General features: G+C 36.3%; 1 protein-coding gene across 5 annotated transcripts in view; it reads right to left on the reverse strand.

Moving 5' to 3' along the window:
* Nucleotides 1–18,061, reverse strand: part of Liprin-gamma (liprin protein kazrin) — a 298,932-nt gene that overhangs the window by 107,914 nt on the left and 172,957 nt on the right. For all 5 annotated transcript variants that reach the window (XM_073989565.1, XM_073989560.1, XM_073989562.1 and 2 more), the window contains one exon: nucleotides 6,690–7,527. In XM_073989565.1, the coding sequence (XP_073845666.1) occupies nucleotides 6,690–7,086 (397 nt within the window). In that variant the 5' untranslated portion in view covers nucleotides 7,087–7,527. The remainder of the gene's footprint in view (nucleotides 1–6,689; nucleotides 7,528–18,061) is intronic.

An 18,061-nucleotide genomic window follows, 5' to 3' on the forward strand; every position in this document is an offset into this window, starting at 1 on the left:
GATATATTGAAGTAATATAGAACAATTAGTTTCCTTTTTTATGAAAGTACTAAGTTTTTTCGCCACACTAACGAAATTTTTTTAAAGGTTTAAATTGTGCCAGTAGGTCTAGAACCTTTAAAATACTTAATATCTGGAGGTATCTTCATATTGAAAATATACTAAAACATGAGCATGTATGATCGTTTTCTTCGTGAGCTTTTCTGTACATTGAGAATCCGAAATAGTTAGAGTCTCTACAGTGTTCTAATCCTTAATAAAAAGGCCAAAACCTTCAAAATTCGCAAAATCGGGAAGTACCGTTCTATACGGGCTATATCAAAACGTGGATCTATACTGACAAAATATTTTACCCCAAAGAAGACAATATACCAAATTTCAGCCATTTCGCTAGGATGTTGTTGAAGGTTGTGGCCTCAACCTTCCAAAACCGAAAATCGGGAGGTGCCGTTCTATGGAGGCTATAAGAAGGCGAGAACCTGTACCGACAAATTTCTGGTTGAATGTTTGGTACCCTCAACGAAGATTAAATACCAAATTTCTGACGCTTCGGTTGGATATTGAGGCCACATCCTTAAAAATACCGAAAATCGGGAGGTACCGTTCTATGCGGGCTATATCAATACGTGACCCGATATAGCCCATTTTCAATCCTAGATGTGATAGAAACTTCTATACCAAATTATAAAGCTATATCTTAAAAACTGCAAACTGTATCGTGATTTCAATAAGTGGACGGACCGACAGACGGACTTAGAATTTTATGCCGATCAAAAATATTTATACTTTATCGGGTCTCCGACAAGTATTTCGATGTGTTACAAACGGAATGACAAATATAATTATACCCTCTATATTATGGTGGAGGCTATTAAAATTTCATTTTGTATTCTTCTACTTTTACTTTACAATCGAATAACCAGGTATAAAACGCGTTGGCTTCAACGTGTTTTTAGCTACATATTTTTATTCATTACGCGGCCATAACTTCCACTCAAAGTAAATTTTAGCCCCAAACACTTCGTTTGGTTCAACTATTGTCATATTTTAAGGTGTACTACAATAATTCGTGTATTATAATAGTACAAACCTTGGTTTCACTTATATATTTTTTTTTTAATTCACTCATATAATTTTATTGCTTTGTATAGATTTATAGTTTTTTTTTTTTTTTTTTTTTTTTTTTTTTTTTTTTTTTTTTTTCTCCCTACATTTTGATATTTTTGCCATATGTACATAAAATAAATAAAAAACTCTAATGTTTAAGTTGAAAAATTGTTAAATTGATCTCTTAAATATGTATATTTGAATTATTGTACAAAAATATATACCAACTGATCACAATAAAATGCACGAAAAAAAAAAAAAAAAAAAAAAAAAAATAGTTTTTTTTTGCTGGCAGGTTTTACTGCTGGACTACAGCTTATACACAATAGTGGGTGTATTTGTATTTAATATTATTTTCGAAAAATAATGTAATTTTCACCGATACAATGCCCGAAATTTACCACAAAATATATGTGATACCTCAAAATTATTATAATAACAAAGAATAGTTTTGTAATTACTTCAATTGATATTTATATAATGATGATTTTAGTCATAATAAAAAATTCAAAATTAATTACTTTATAATTTAGAGATAATGGAAGATTACTCTACGTACTTAAAGAGGGATAAATTACAGACAAAATCAATAGGAATTACATACACAATTACGTAACAATGATAAAACACGCAAACACACATATTCACATTAGATTTACATACAGATGAATATCAATCAATTACATATTGTAAACGATTCGCGGACAATTCAAACATTGATTATTAGGAGAGACAGATTTAAATTAAATTATATTTTGGAATGAACAATTAAAATTTGAGATAACATTATGAACAATTAAATTTGTTATAAACATTGTTAAATATAAAATAATTACAAACAAATACATACGAAAAATATGCATACACATATATACACACACACGCATATGAACATGAATAGACATTTAAGTGAATTTATTAAAAACAAATATTTTATTAGAATAAATTAGAAACATTATTGAACAAACAAACAAAAGACCAAATTCCGAGAATTATATTGTATTTAAATGCAAATCGATTTAATTTTATTTTATAATACATATTGAACTATTGAATAATAAATCGAGTCCTCAGATAATTAACCTCAATGGAAGAGCCCAAGAAGTATGTGTTTATGAAAGATTTTTAGGGGCAATCAAAGAGACCAAGAGGCATGGATATACAAAAGGACTTTTAGGGGCAATCAAAGTGCCCAAGAAATGTGGATTTATAAAAAAATTTTTAGGGACAACCAAAAAGCACAAGACACGTGGATTTATAAATGACTTTTATGGACAATCAAAAAGCCCAAGAAACGTGGATTCGCAAGGACTTTAGGGTCAATCAAAGAACCCAAGAAACGTGGATTTATATATGATTTTTAGGGACAATCAAAGAGCCCAAGAAACGTGGATTTATAAAGGACTTTTGGGGGAAATCAAAGAACACAAGAAATGTGGATTTATATAGGACTTTTAGGGGAAATCAAAGAACACAAGAAACGTGGACTTACAAAGGACTTTTAGGGGCAATCAAAGAGCACAAGAAACGCGGATTTATAAAGGGCTTTTAGGGGCAATCAAAGAACGCAAGAAACGTGGATTTATATATGATTTTTAGGGGCAATCAAAGAGTCCAAGAAACGTGGATTTATAAAGGACTTTTGGGTGAAATCAAAGAACACAAGAAACGTGGATTTATAAAGGACTTTTGGGGGAAATCAAAGAACACAAGAAACGTGGACTTACAAAGGACTTTTAGGGGCAATCAAAGAGCACAAGAAACGCGGATTTATAAAGGGCTTTTAGGGGCAATCAAAGAACGCAAGAAACGTGGATTTATAAAGGACTTTTAGGGTCAATGAAAGACCACAAAAAACGTGGATTTAAAAAGGACTTTATAAACGAATTTTAGGGGCAATCAAAGAGACCAAGAAACGTACATTTATAAAGCACTTTCAGGGGCAATCAAAGAGCCCAATCAAAAAGCCCCAGAGACGTGGATTTATAAAGGACTTTTAGGGGCAATTAAAGAGCCCAAGAAACGTGGTTTTATAAAGGACTTTTAGGGACAATTAAAGAGCCCAAGAAACGTGGTTTTATAAAGGACTTTTAGGGGCAATTAAAGAGCCCAAGAAACGTGGTTTTATAAAGGACTTTTAGGGGCAATTTAAGAGCCCAAGAAACGTGGTTTTATAAAGGATTTTTAGGGGCAATTAAAGAGCCCAAGAAACGTGGTTTTATAAAGGACTTTTAGGGGCAATTAAAGAGCCCAAGAAACGTGGTTTTATAAAGGACTATTAGGGGCATACTATGAAAAAACGAAAGAAAAGAAAAACAAACCCCTCTAAAGTTGACGAACCCCGCAAACGTTTTAAGGACCATGATCTGCGAATCTGCACCTGGAATGTTCGCACTCTTTATAGAGAAGGTGCAGTCTTCGCATTGGCAGACGTACTTGAAAAGTACAAGACCGATATTACTGCCATACAGGAAATACGATGGATTGGGAAAGGCGTCACAACAACACCTAAAGGTGACGCACTGTATTATAGCTGCCATGACGTAAAGCATGAGTTTGGTTGTGGATTCGTAGTTAGTCGGAGACTAAAACATATGGTATCCAGCTTCACTCCAGTGAATGAAAAAACTTGCTGCAATTCGAATAAAAGCTAAATTCTTCAACATCAGCTTTATTTGCGCTCATGCTCCCACTGAAGAAAAGGACGAACAGACCAAAGATATATTTTACGAGCGCTTAGAAGAAACATATGACCGTTGCCCTGCCCATGACATTAAAATCATTTCCAAAATTGGAAAGGAGAATATCTTTGGCCCAACAGTCGGGAAATTCAGTCTCCACAGTGAAACATCTGACAATGGTATAAGGCTGATAGACTTTGCAGCTGCAAAAAACATGGTAGTTAGCAATACCAGATTTAATCATCTCGATATTCATAAGGGCACCTGGCTGTCTCCAGATCAGAAAACAAGAAACCAAATTGATCATGTTGTGATAGATGGAAGACATTCATCGAGCGTGTTGGATGTACGATCGTTCCGAGGCGCAAACATTGATTCGGACCACTACCTTGTTGCAGCAAAGGTACGCACCCGCTTAAACGTAGCAAACAAAGTACGAACAGACACAACACGAAAATTAGACATCGGTAAGCTACAATCACAACAGATAGCCACAGCATATTCCACTCAACTAGCCCAATTGCTTAATCAAAGCACTCCTCATCCCGATAACATATCAGCGCAATGGCAAAGCATTGCCCACTCCATGCAAACAGCCGCAAAATCCATACTTGGATACCAGAGACCTCCACCAAGGAATCCATGGTATGATGAGGAGTGTCGTGCTGCCACCGAAGAGAAAAATGCGGCATATAAGGCTACTTTACAATCCGTAGCAACGCGTAGCGCACGAGAGAGATACAGGGAGAAAAGGAGAGAGGAGAAACGTCTTTTCCGCAGGAAAAAGAGAGAGATGGAAAAGCGAGAGTGTGAAAAAATCGAGATGTACAGGAGCCAGAATGAAGTCCGAAAATTCTACCAAAGAGTCAAGCATCAAACTGATGGCTTTGGTACAGGCACATCCTCCTGTAGAGACCAGTAAGGTAATTTGGTAACTGATACAGATAGTGTACTCAGGATATGGAAAGAACATTTTTCAAATCTGTTGGTATCCAATAGCAGCGAAGACGACGAAGATACCACAGTCCCAATCCCAGAAGATGGTATTGAATGTATACCGCCCAGCCAAGATGAGGTAAAGACAACAATAAATCGGCTGAAGAATAATAAGGCAGCAGGGGCCGATGGCTTACCAGCCGAGCTGTTCAAAACCGGAGGCGACACGCTGATAAGGTGTATTCATCAGCTAGTTAGCACCATCTGGCAGGAAGAACGAGTACCCGACGATTGGAACCTGACTATCTTGTGCCCCGTCCACAAGAAGGGAGATAAGACTGTATGCTCTAACTATAGGGGCATAAGTCTACTCCCTATTGCCTCTAAGATCGTGTCAGGGATATTGTGCGAACGACTAAAGCCTATGGTCAACGAGATAATTGGACCATACCAATGCGGCTTTAGACCTGGCAAGTCCACCATTGACCAGATATTTACCCTGCGGCAAATCCTGGAGAAGACCCAAGAGATGCAGATCGACACCTACCACCTTTTTGTCGATTATAAAGCAGCCTTCGACAGCCCGCTGCGTTCAAAGGTATTCCAAGCCATGTCTGAATTTGGTATTCCCGCAAAGCTCATCCGGCTTTGTAAAATGACTTGAACTGACACGAGGTCCTCAGTTAAAATAGGAAAGAACCTCTCCGAAGAGTTTGGTACCAAAAGAGGTTTCAGACAAGGAGACAGCCTTTCGTGTGACCTCTTCAACATCCTGCTAGAAAAGGTTATACGAGAGGCAAACGTCAAAAGAAGTGGCACAATCTACACCAATAGTCACATGTTACTTGCTTATGCTGATGATATAGACATCATGGGCCGATCAGTAAAAGAAGTAACTGATACCTTTATAAAGGTCGAAGGAGAATCTGCTAAAGTGGGTCTGGCGGTAAACGGTGAGAAGACCAAGTTGATGGTGTCGACGCGCAATGCGTCCATTGAGCTCGGACCGACTGTGGAAGTTGGTTCCTATAATATTGAGGTAGTAAAAGACTTCGTGTACCTCGGCACCTCCGTAAACACAACAAACGACATCAGTTGTGAAATAAAAAGAAGAATTGTATTGGCCAACAGATGCTACTTTGGTTTAAGTAAGCAGTTTAAAAACAAAGCCACATCTCGTCAAACAAAAATAACGCTCTACAAAACACTGATACTACCCGTGCTGATGTATGGCTCCGAAGCCTGGGTACTTGCGCAAGCAGACATGGCAGTGCTTGGTGTGTTTGAGAGAAAAATTCTTCGAAAGATCGACGGACCAATCTGCGTTGACGGTGAATATCGACGTCGCATGAACCACGAGCTGTATCTGCTATACAACGATATCAATATAGGTAAACGTATCGAGATACAGCGATTGCGTTGGCTGGGCCATATCATAAGAATGAGCGATGATGAACCCGCTAAAAATGCGTATGAATACATGCCACATGGCGGTGCACGCAGAATTGGCAGGCCAAGGAATAGATGGCGCAAACAAGTGGATGATGAGATGAAAAGGCGCGGTATTCCAGAGTGCAAAGCAACAAATAGAGAGGAATGGAGATCTATTCTTAGTTCGGCCTATAGAACAAATGTTCTGTAATGGGCCAGCTAAGTAAGTAAGTATTAGGGGCAATTAAAGAGCCCAAGAAACGTGGTTTTATAAAGGACTATTAGGGGCAATTAAAGAGCCCAAGAAACGTGGTTTTATAAAGGACTATTAGGGGCAATTAAAGAGCCCAAGAAACGTGGTTTTATAAAGGACTATTAGGGGCAATTAAAGAGCCCAAGAAACGTGGATAAAAAGATTTATAACCATTAAATTCACACATGTTTTCTCAGAATTAGATCTTTTGAATTTGCTTCTTTTAAGAAATATCAAAACACTTACTAAACATTTAAGCTCGTATGTATGTCTCAACTTACCTATAGTAGGATGAATATTTGATCCCGATGCTGGTGAATTGTTGCTATTAATGTTATTGGAATTGTAAACGTTGGCAGCATTCAGACTTGTATTACTGTGATTGCTGTTGGTCGATGATGCGGAACCGGCACTAACACTACCTCCACTACTGGTACTTCCATTTGCTAGATGATGATTTTGTTGCTGTTGTTCATTTAAAAGGCCACCAACGCCACTACGTTGGTTGCCTCCATTCAATTGTTGGGTCATATGTGGTAAAGCTGTAGTGGTATCTGTACCACCACTGCCTCCACTACAATTGTTGCTATTGTTACTGCTGATATTACTTTTGTTCGTGGGATAAGGAAAATTGAGACGATGTTGTTGTTGCTGCTGTTGCTGATTATCAATAGTCATTGGTGAAGTTAGGGTGTGATTGCTACCATTTGAGCTTAAAGGCGATGTGATACTTTCACCACTTGGCGTCAAATCATGTTGTTGTGTTTGTTGCTGCTGCTGTTGTTGCTGCTGCTTTTGTTGTTGCTGACTTTTATGTTTATTATAGAAAAGTGCTGAGGCAGCTGCTGTGGCCGATGGTGATTGTATGTTATTGGAGCTGGCTGCAAATTTTGTTGCTCCAGACGTTGTGCTGGTGGATGATGATGATGCCACTAAAGTTGTTTTTGATGTTCCTGTTCCTGCAACTATCGATGCTGTGGTTGATGTTGGTGTGGTTGCAGAAGCTGTCGGTGCTGCTGCTGTTGTTGTATTATCCAATGACAATATAGTTTTCAAAGGTTTGTTGTTATTGACGGTTTTGTCATTGAGTGCACTGGAATCTAATGACTTGATATTTTTCTGTAAGACAAATTGCAAAAAGAGAAAGAGCGAAAAGGAAAATGAATAAGAAAACCAGCAAACCAGAACAAGATTTAATGGTTGACAATGACTGTTAAACAAGGTGGATTTTACGTTTATAATGAGATGATATTGAAGTGGAGAAAAGTAACAAAAGTGCATAGAAACGTATTTGGAAACAGAAAAGCTACACATAATCGACAAACAATTCAACTGTGTAATGGAGGAAAACGTTAATCATTTACAAGTACATTCTTGGAAAATCAGAAAATATTTAGCGATCTGTGTTTGATACTTGCAATTCAATGAAAAGTTGCAATTGTGGTTGTGTAAAAATGCATTTTTTTATTTAACGTGATTGTGTTTCTTTTTTAGTTTAGTTGAGCTCGAACCAAACTAAACTAAAAAGGAATACTGAGTCCATAGGTCAACTGATTGTGTTTCGTAAATAGCTGCAGTGGATTTATTATAAAACTCTATGACTTTATATCGCAGTATTATTGAGATGGTCAACAGAATATTTTTTAAGTTCATAATTATTAATCGATTTACAAAACCAAATACTGTTGCAATTAATTATTAAAATGTTGAAATTTTACTTAGTATGTCTTAAACGTATCTCATTTATCAGTTAAAACTCAACATACACTTTAGTCTTCATATTATATAAGGCACTATCAGGTTGGTGACGGGATTCCTTTATGATGTGTCCAAATAAAAACAAGTAAGAACGGCGTTAAGTTCGGCCGGGCCGAACTTGTTATACCCTCCACCACAAGTTATATTGAAGTAAAATGGAATAATTAGTTTCCTTTCGTGTATGAAGAAGACTTAATACTAAATTTCCACAATTTCGGTAAAACAATGTGAGGCACCATTCTATGGGGACTATTTCAAAACGTCGATCTATACCGACAAATTTCTGACGGAAAGTTTTTAGGCTCAAAGAAGACTAAATACCAAATTTCCTATATTTCGGTAAGAGAATGTGGCTAAAACTTAAAAAAAAAACCAAAAAATCAAGAAGTACGCTTCTATGGGGATAGAGGAAGATGTGGACGTATTCTGATAATACTCTTCTGGAATATTTTATAACCCTTGGAAGACGAAATAACGAATTTCAGCCATTTCGGTGGGATATTGACGTCACAATCTTCAGTATTACGAAAATCGGGAAGTAACGTTCTATGGGGGCTATATCGAAAAGTGGACCTATACCGACGAATTTTAGTCAGAAATGGGGCAATATGAAAGCGTGGACCTGTGCAGACATATTTCTGGCGAACAGTTTTATATCACATTGAAGACTAAATACCAAATTTCAGCCATTTTGAAGACACAAACTTCAAAATACGAAAAGTCGGGAGGTACCTTTCCATGGGGGCTTTATGAAGGCGTGGACCTATACATATATATATTTATATATATTTAAACGGGAAGTTTGAGTACCCCCAACGAAGTCTAAATACCAAATTTCAGCCATTTCGGTGGAATATTGAGGCCACAATGTTCAAAATACCGAAAATCGGGAGGTACCGTTCTATGGGGGCTGTATGAAGGCATGGACCGATACCGACAAATTTCTGGGGGAAAGTTTTATACCACCAACGTAGACTAAGTACCAAATTTCAGCCATTTCGGTGTGATAATGAAACTAAAACCTTCAAAATACCGAAAATCGGGAGGTACCGTTCTATGGGGGCTATATCAAAACATTTACCGATATATCTCATTTTCAATACCAACCATCCTGCAAGTAATAAAAACTTCTGTACCAAATTTTGACTCTCTATCTTTAAAATTGCGAGCTGTATCTTGATTTCAACAGACAGACTGACGGACATGTTCAAATCGACATAGAATTTTATGCTGATCAATAATATATATACTTTATAGGGTCTCCGACGAATATTTCGATGTGTTACAAACGGAATGACAAATTTTATTATACCCTCCATATGGTGGAGGGTATAATAAAGTAAATAAGTATCAGTCGGCTTTGCCGACAGAGGTATACCCTCAGCCTGTTTAAATTGAAACACCTTTTTCCCCAAAAAAATATGTATTTAGGGGATCTTCAGAATGTTGGGCGTATGAACTTGCCGACAAAGATATGGATTAGGATAAAATCTCAAAAATTTGTAAGGGAGGTACCTAAAGGAATGGACCAACATAGTCTATTTTGGAAATGAGTCTTATTATGGGAGTCATTCCTCTCGATAGGACCATTATAACATGCTACATGGACGAAAAACATAATATCGCTGTAAACATGGCTACTAGGAGTACCTTCGGTTAAAATTTCCAAAGGATTCTCGCATAGACCCTTAACCGCACAAAAACAAAAATATTGATGTTTTGTGTGGGTGGTACCCTAAGGACCAAGAGGGCCCACTTTTGAACATAAACTAAGTTGGGACATAATATTTCCGTTAATGAGATATTGCGCTTACCATTTTAGCGAATATTTTCGAACTTTCGTGGTGGTGGTCCGGAATGATTGGACCTATAAGCACCATCTTGGAATTTCATCTAATATTCGAAGAAATATTACGATATGCAAAGTGTGGACAAACGCAGTACACGGTGCTGTTGAAACAACTTTAAATGGAAAGTTCTTATACCTGGGCATTTTTTGCGGATTCTGAAACAACAATGTTCATAGAGGGGAAAATCAAAAAACAAAAAAATCGCCGGAGCGATTTTTAATTAATTTGCGATTTAAGTTGACATTCTTATGGGTTTTTTAGGTTTTCACAATTTTGCTTGGAAACTGCAAGTTCTACCGAAATGGGACTAAAGAAAATACTGGAGCTATGAAAATTCTTTATAAAATTGGCCTTTATGATATTTTCGTAGGTTTAACCGTTATTGAGAAAGATAAGTTCAAATTGAGACAATGCATTGACTGTATCGCTTCGATGTAAGACAATGTCATGACTGCAATTTCCCAACTTAAACTTTTATATCTCAAAAATGGTACAAATCAAATCGCTCAATCAAGACTGTGGCAATTTTGGATTACAAGAACGTCTGGGGATCCTTAAATCTATAGTAATTTAATGTTAGGCCCCTGGTTGTGTGAACTGATCCCTAATTTGAAAAGATAGAACATGTTCGTAGGAGAAAAATTAAGCATCTGTTAGGCAAACATAAGAAACCAGTGCACCTACATAATCCGCTGACAATACCAATCCACACACAAATAAAATCCGTAATCATTTATATGTTACATAAAAACCACATGGGAGAATTTGAGGAACTTTGTGGCCGGCCATGTTTTGAAAAGTATGGAAAAAAAAAGAAAAATTGCCCAGTACAAATTGCAACACGATCCACGAGTTGATATTTAAATGGATATGAGGATTAAGCATTGAACTCTTTGGAGCCACAAAACATTTCCCCAGAAAATTTTCAGTACAGATCCGGGTTTTGATATAGCCCCTACAACGAGACCGTCGCTATCGTACAACGGGTGCTCAGACTGTAAGGTAAATGCTACAGGCCCATATAAATTCTTTTAAAACAAATTTGCTACTGAAGTGGTTGTAACCAGGGTTTCGGAGTTGTGCACAGTGCGAAATTTGGGAAGTTTAGTGGAACTTTAAGGGATTTTCAAAATACATGAAATTAATTAAACATTTATTGAATTCGTTAGCTAAGTACTCCACTGCAAATGGTCCATACTCAGTTTGCCGATTTACTTCACGAAACGACTTAAAAATGCACTTAAAGTTGCACTTGGTCCATTTTACTCTAAATACATATTTAACAAACATCACCAATAAAAATAGGTGTCTATTCTGGTCTGAAGCTAGCTTCCAAATTTCGTGACGATCGGTCCATAATTGCGGCCTGCAGTCTGATTAAAATTTATAATGGACAGACGGACGGACACACATCGCTAAATCGATTTATCTCTTCGAGATATGAAAAATGGTATACTACATTGGGGGTCTATGACGAATATTTCGCTGTATTGCATACTGTTTTAGCAAAACAAACTTGTAATACCCTTCCCGCGTTGTAGAGTCCATTATCTAACCGACAAATTTTTGTAATATGTATCAAGAGAAAGTCAGGAGTTATTTATTTCGCAAGTAAGCTAATTTACCCTTCGGGAATTAAAACGTCGATCAGAAATTAAATTTTTATTTTTTTATATAAAAGTATAATGGGCAGACGGACGGACGGATGTACATCGCTATATCGCTTTATCTCGTCGAGATATGAAAAATGGTATACCACATTGGGGGTCTTCGACGAATATTTCGCGGTGTTACATGCATTTTTAGCAAAACAAACTTATAATACCCTTCCTACATTGTGAAGTAGGGTATAATCAGCGCTCTACATTTGTGCTAAAACGAGTAAATCGAACTACAAAATTTTTGTGTGAAAAGAATATTTTTTTTACAAAGACTAATTTAAGCCATTTCTGTCAGAAAAGTGAAAATACCGAAAATCGTGCTATGGGGGCTCTATCAAAACGTGAACCTATACTGACAAATTTCTGGTGCAAAGATTTTAGGCCCAAAGAACACCATATACCAAATTTCCGCCATTTTGGAAGAATAAAATAGCAAAAACCGTCAAAATGTCGCACCGTTTCGTGCAGGCAATACCAATATATAAATGTTATATAAAATGTTTGTTAGCCTCTGGAAGTACAACATACCCAATTTTAGCCATGGCCAAGTGGGACTAATATTTTCAAAATTCCTTAAAATGTCGACGAGTCACTTTGAATGGGGGCTATACCAAAACGTGGACCTATCATCCTTCCTTAAATCCTTCCGGACGCTACAGTGATTTTCACAGATAGACGGACACGGCTATATCGATGAAGAATTGCACGCTGATCAAGAACATATATATTTTTTGGCCTACTGCTGCGATGTGCGGGACCTGGGCAAATATCACGTTTTCAATAAAAATTCCTTATGTCATTATAGGTCAATTAGCCCAGATAAAGCCACTGGTCGTTCAAACGGCGCAAAAAATGGTTGCAAAAATTGACGTAAAACTCTAATTTCTTCGAAAATTTTTGTGGGTTTTTTTCCATTTTGTTATAGTACTGACTGATATCTGTCATTTCGCGCTTATAAAGCTTCATTTGACCTATGCATTTCCACGCAATCGGCCTAAAACCAGAGCTATTCAAAAAATCGACTTTTTTGTAATTTTCGACTTTTGATGAAAAATTTAAATATGCGATAAAAATTTAATCATAAATGTTAGAATTGTATAAAGTTAGGGATTTGTTAGGAATATAGTAAGAGTATTTTCTCAATCAAAAACCAAGGGATTGACATGTAAGGATACACCTATATTACCCTCCAAAGTTTTTGGCACTTTTAAAAGAAGGCCCGATTGCAAGAAAGGTATACCTTTTTGGAGAAAAAAGTTATTTATTAAAAAATGTTTAAAAAGACTCAAAAATATAATTCTCATAAACAATTTAAAAAAATCTCGGCGCTAAGTGGGTTAATTCAATCAATAAAAACTTTCATAATTAATAATCTTCAACCTAAGAATATTCATTATAGAGAGATGTGCATTGAAAAAAGTAGAAGTATTCATTATAGAGAGCGTTTTAAGGGGTTGTCCCTACTTGTCAATTTCAAAAAATCTAAGATATGTTATTGGCTTATTTTGGAGAACAGGTAGTAAAGCGTGTGCCGCAAAAAAATTTTTAGTCGATCGGAGCAAAATTGTCTGAGATATGACTTTTCAAAGTGGATAACCCGTAGTGGTTTGTGTGTTTAGGCGTAATTTATTGGTTTATTATACCACTTTTTTTTGCATAACTTTAATGTACCTCACAATGGCTACCAATTGGGAATTCCCAGAAATGAATTCACTTGAAACCTATGAATGAGACCTCAAGACGTACACTGGCCTATTAAATTCTAATCCATATGGCGAGGTAGAAGTCATAAAGAAGGAATGTATCGGACACGTCCAAAAGCGTATGGGGTCCGGCCTTCGAAGTTTAGTAAAAAGTAACAAAAACTTGGAGGCAAAGGAATGTTGACAGGAAAATTGATTGAGAAGCTCACTTTCTGCTATGGACTTCCAATTCGCGCCATTCGGATTCAATTCGCGATATGCATGAGGCAATATGGGCGATATTTGATCATTACAGTTCAAGCGATACAAATCCACGTCACGAGAGATGTCCAACCGGTGAAGACTCGTGGCGTTCATATCAACGAACTCGGGCAAGAAAAGAGGCTTTCATACACGATTACAGACCACTTCCATCAAATGTTTTGGATGCTATTAGACCTATATACAACGATCTAAGTAAAGAGTCTTTACTCGAAAGATGCGTCGGCGGCTTCAATTAAAATAGCAACGAAAAATTCAATCAACTTATTTAGAAAATTTGCCCCAAAGCCCTTTCAAGTGGAGCACTCGTTGTAAATTTAGCAGCTTACATTGCGATTGGTCATTTTAACGAAAGTACAAAGTCATTGTTATTGTATTTGAGCTTGATCGGAGTGAGCTGTGGACAAAACGCACACGAATATGCTAAAAAATCGAATTGTACTGGCAGAGATTCGTGCGGCCGAGTGCACTCGTGAAGAAAGAATGTTGCGAAGACAACAAAAAATTTCCATTTTACAAGCTGCATCGTCGGCGGAAGAGCTTTTGTATGGACCAGGAATAGATGACTCCTTGTAATTTTACCAAAAATACATTATTTTTCCATGTAAACCGAAATAAAACGCGTTTTTCTCCATTTTTGAAGTCGGTGCCAACGATAGCTCGAAAACGGATTGACTGAACTTCGTATATTTTGGTGAGCTTATTAAATACATAAAAACCTAGTCTTTAAGTGAAACAGATTTTTTGTTTTAATTTTTGGGTAAAAATTGGTCAATTTTTTCGTTAAAATAGACAGTTTTATTTTACAGGTCACTATTTTTGTTAAAATAGATTTTTGAAAATTCTGTTTCGTTAAAAGACAAGAATGTTAGGTTCTTAAAACGCGCACCAAAATATATGAAGATCGGCCCAAATGGGTTTTGCAGGTAGCCATTTACCACAAAACTGTGCAATATTTTTCAACAACAAAAATTCTAAAGGTTATTTAAGATGTGCTCTTTCATAGGAATAAAATATTTAGCTAAAAAATTGGTAGTTTTCTCAGAAAAAAATTAAGAAAATTGAGTTTTTTGGCCAGCGCAACTAGGGATAACCCCTTAAATAAGTGAAAACGGATAGAAAAAAATTGTGTTTTCAAATTTTTTTTGTTATAAAGAAAAATTGTTTCAATATGGTGTTAAAGTAACCCAAGCCTGTAGTACACTAATACCTCGATTTGCGTTAATGATTGGTTCCGGCGCAATGCGAAACAACGCAATTGGAAACCCAGGTTTCCACATGTTTTGAATAATTTATTCACCAAATTTTAAGCCAGATATATTAGCTTTTAATAACGCAAATCTATCCAGTAGCGCCAATTAAAAAAATCTAGTATTTTTTTCCCTTAACGCAAATCGAAACAACACAAGGCGAGGCAACGCAAATCGAGGTATTAGTGTACTTAATTCTTCGGTTTTGTGAACATAGTGTTACAATTGGTGAAGTGAGTTACAAAACGCTGGCATTTGCTGATTTACCAGTTAATAGTCCCTAATAGTCATTAAGCGGTCTCGAGCTTTTTTATTAAAGTATTTTGGAATCTCCACAAAAGCTCGATAACGAATTGACCGACACATGTTTATGAGCTTATTAAGTACCTAATGAGCTTGTCTTTAAAAAAGGGAATTTCAATATACATATCAATTTTTAAACAAATGGTGAATGTCCAAAGTCAAAAGTTTTATGTTAAACGAAAAACGGGCCATTTTTGGCAATTAATTGTTTAAAATTTTGGTTAGGGAAAATGCAAGCAAGATTTTGATGCACTCAATAAGCCCACATAATAAGTGAGCACTTAACATCAATTTTCAATAATTTCTGTTGTATGAAGTGTCAAAGTTCTGTTAAAACTCAAAAATGCTCGCTTCATTTATATTATGTGAGATTTCCCTTCTTCTTAAGATGTCCTGTGAGAAAGAGTTTTTTTCAAGATGTATGTGTATATATGTATAGTATGTAGTATATAGTATGCCTTTAAAGTCTACATCACAGAAATTTTAAAATGAAATAGTGGTCTCAAAAATTATATTGAATATAATACACCTTCAAACTTCATTAAAGTACAAGATTTAAGATTGCTAATAGCTTAAAGCTTGCCTAAAACGTATCGGTTCAAACATAGGCAAAAAACACATTTCTTTTGCAATTCCATTTGAAAAAATTTGAAAAAAATTTAGCGTGCACATCTACGATTTTTGGTATAGAGATTAAGGAAAACATCTTGATTCGAAATCCGTTCGCGTTCACAAAATTGGACAATGCGCGCAAAATTATAGCGGTTTTTATTCTTATATAAAGAAATAATATTTAAAAATGTATTTTTTATTAGATAATTTACTCATAAATCGTTAACAGCATTCCATATCTAATCGTAGATGTTTAAATATTACAAAATTTATTTTTGTTTTCGCGGAAAATTTGCAAATAATAAAAATTCTTGAAGTAAATCCAAATTATCACGCCCCAGAGTTCGTACAAATCTCCTAAAAATAAATTGAAAATATCTACAGAATCTAGACAATGCGTGGAAAAATAGATCATGAAATTTATAGAGATTGGGTTTATAAATTGCATATTATACCAACAACAAAATAGAAAATCTTATTGTTGGAACATTGTTCCAAATATATTTTTTGGTGTGATTAGACAAATTAAAACAAGTAAAAAGTCGTTAAGTTCGGCCGGGCCGAACTTTTTATACCCTCCACCATAAAATAGTCTTAATTAAAATGGAATAATTAGGGTCGTTTTACAATTTTGGGTGGAACAACTTTTCGACAAATGATAGACTCCTACTGCCTCCCACTATTGCTTAAATTACACTGTGAACACAAATGTTGGGGCAGAGATAATTCCTTTTGGAGATGAAAGCCCTTGGTGTGTGTATATTAAAAACCCCGAAGGACAGATGCGCCGTGAGTCGAATTTCAGCGTTATGGCGTGATGAAGTTTTTGCAGAGCACTTAAGCAACAGTGAACAAATATATAACGCTAATTCCTGATGGCCCACAGGGTCTCTAACAAAAATTTTATCACACCATAACACGTAAGTTCGACTCACGGCGGATCTGTCCTTCGGGGTTCATAATATACTCACCAAGGCCTTTCTTCCCCAAGAGGAATTTTCCGTGCCCCAGACTTTCACCTCCATTTTGTTGCACAGTGTTATCTAATCTAAAATAATGTGTTCAGGGAGGTGAAAGGTACCACATACAGGACTATATCAAAGAGTCAACCTATCTTTAAACTTGTTGGCGGAAAAGTTTTATAGCTGCAGGGAACTTCAAGAGTCAAATTGAAGGTCGTTTCATCAAAACAATGTAGACCCTCAAAAAGGGACCCATGTTGACGAATTTTAGTGAAGAAATTTCGTGACCACTGAAAATTCCCGAAAATCGGGAGGTACAGTTATATGGGGGGATATACCAAAACATGGACCTATAATGACGATTGTTTTTGAATAGACAAAATTGTAGCTAAAATTCTCAAAATACCGATCATTACAGCTAGTTCGGTTAAAAATTACAGCTAAAATTCTCAAAATACCGAAAATCGGGAGATACCGTTATATGGGGGCTATACCAAAACATGGACCTATGTTGACGATGTTTGGTGTGGATGTTTTCTGACCACTGAGAACCTCAAATGGCAAATTACGGCTAGTTCGCTTAAAATTTGTAGCTAAAATGCTCAAAATACCGAAAATCGGGAGGTACAGTTATATGGGGGCTATACCAAAACATGGACCTATGTTCACGACGTTTGGTGGAGATGTTTCATGACCACTGAGAACCTCAAATGGCAAATTACAGCTATTTCGGTTAAAAACTGTAGCTAAAATTCTCAAAATACCGAAAATCGGGAGATACAGTTATATGGGGGCTATACCAAAGAGTGGACGGATATAGCCCATCTTCGAACTTGACCTGCCTATGGAAAAAAGACCCTCGGGTGCAAAATTTCAGCACTCTATCTCAATTATTGTGGACGCTAGAGTGATTACAACAGACGGACAGACGGACGGACAGACGGACATGGCTAGATCGTCTTAGAATTTTATTCTGATCAAGAATATATATACTTTATAGGGTCGCAAATGATTAGTTCGATGTGTTACAAACGGAATGACAAACTTAATATACCCTCCATACTATGGTGGAGGGTATAAAAAGCCTGTTATTTGCGATTTAGTTAAAGTTGGTTGATGCGCATCCGATTTTGGATACAGCGAATAAATCACTTTCAATATCTATGCATATTTCGATGTTTCGCCCAGTGGCCAAAGTGTGCCATCCGTTGCATCACACAATGCCAAAAACCATCAAAAATACGTCAATATACACCTATTTCAAATAGATTCTTCAAGAACCGCGGATGTGCC

The sequence above is a fragment of the Musca autumnalis genome, unplaced genomic scaffold (assembly GCF_047663935.1).
Source record: "Musca autumnalis isolate F117 unplaced genomic scaffold, ASM4766393v1 scaffold_5, whole genome shotgun sequence".
Taxonomy (NCBI): Eukaryota; Metazoa; Arthropoda; class Insecta; order Diptera; family Muscidae; genus Musca; species Musca autumnalis.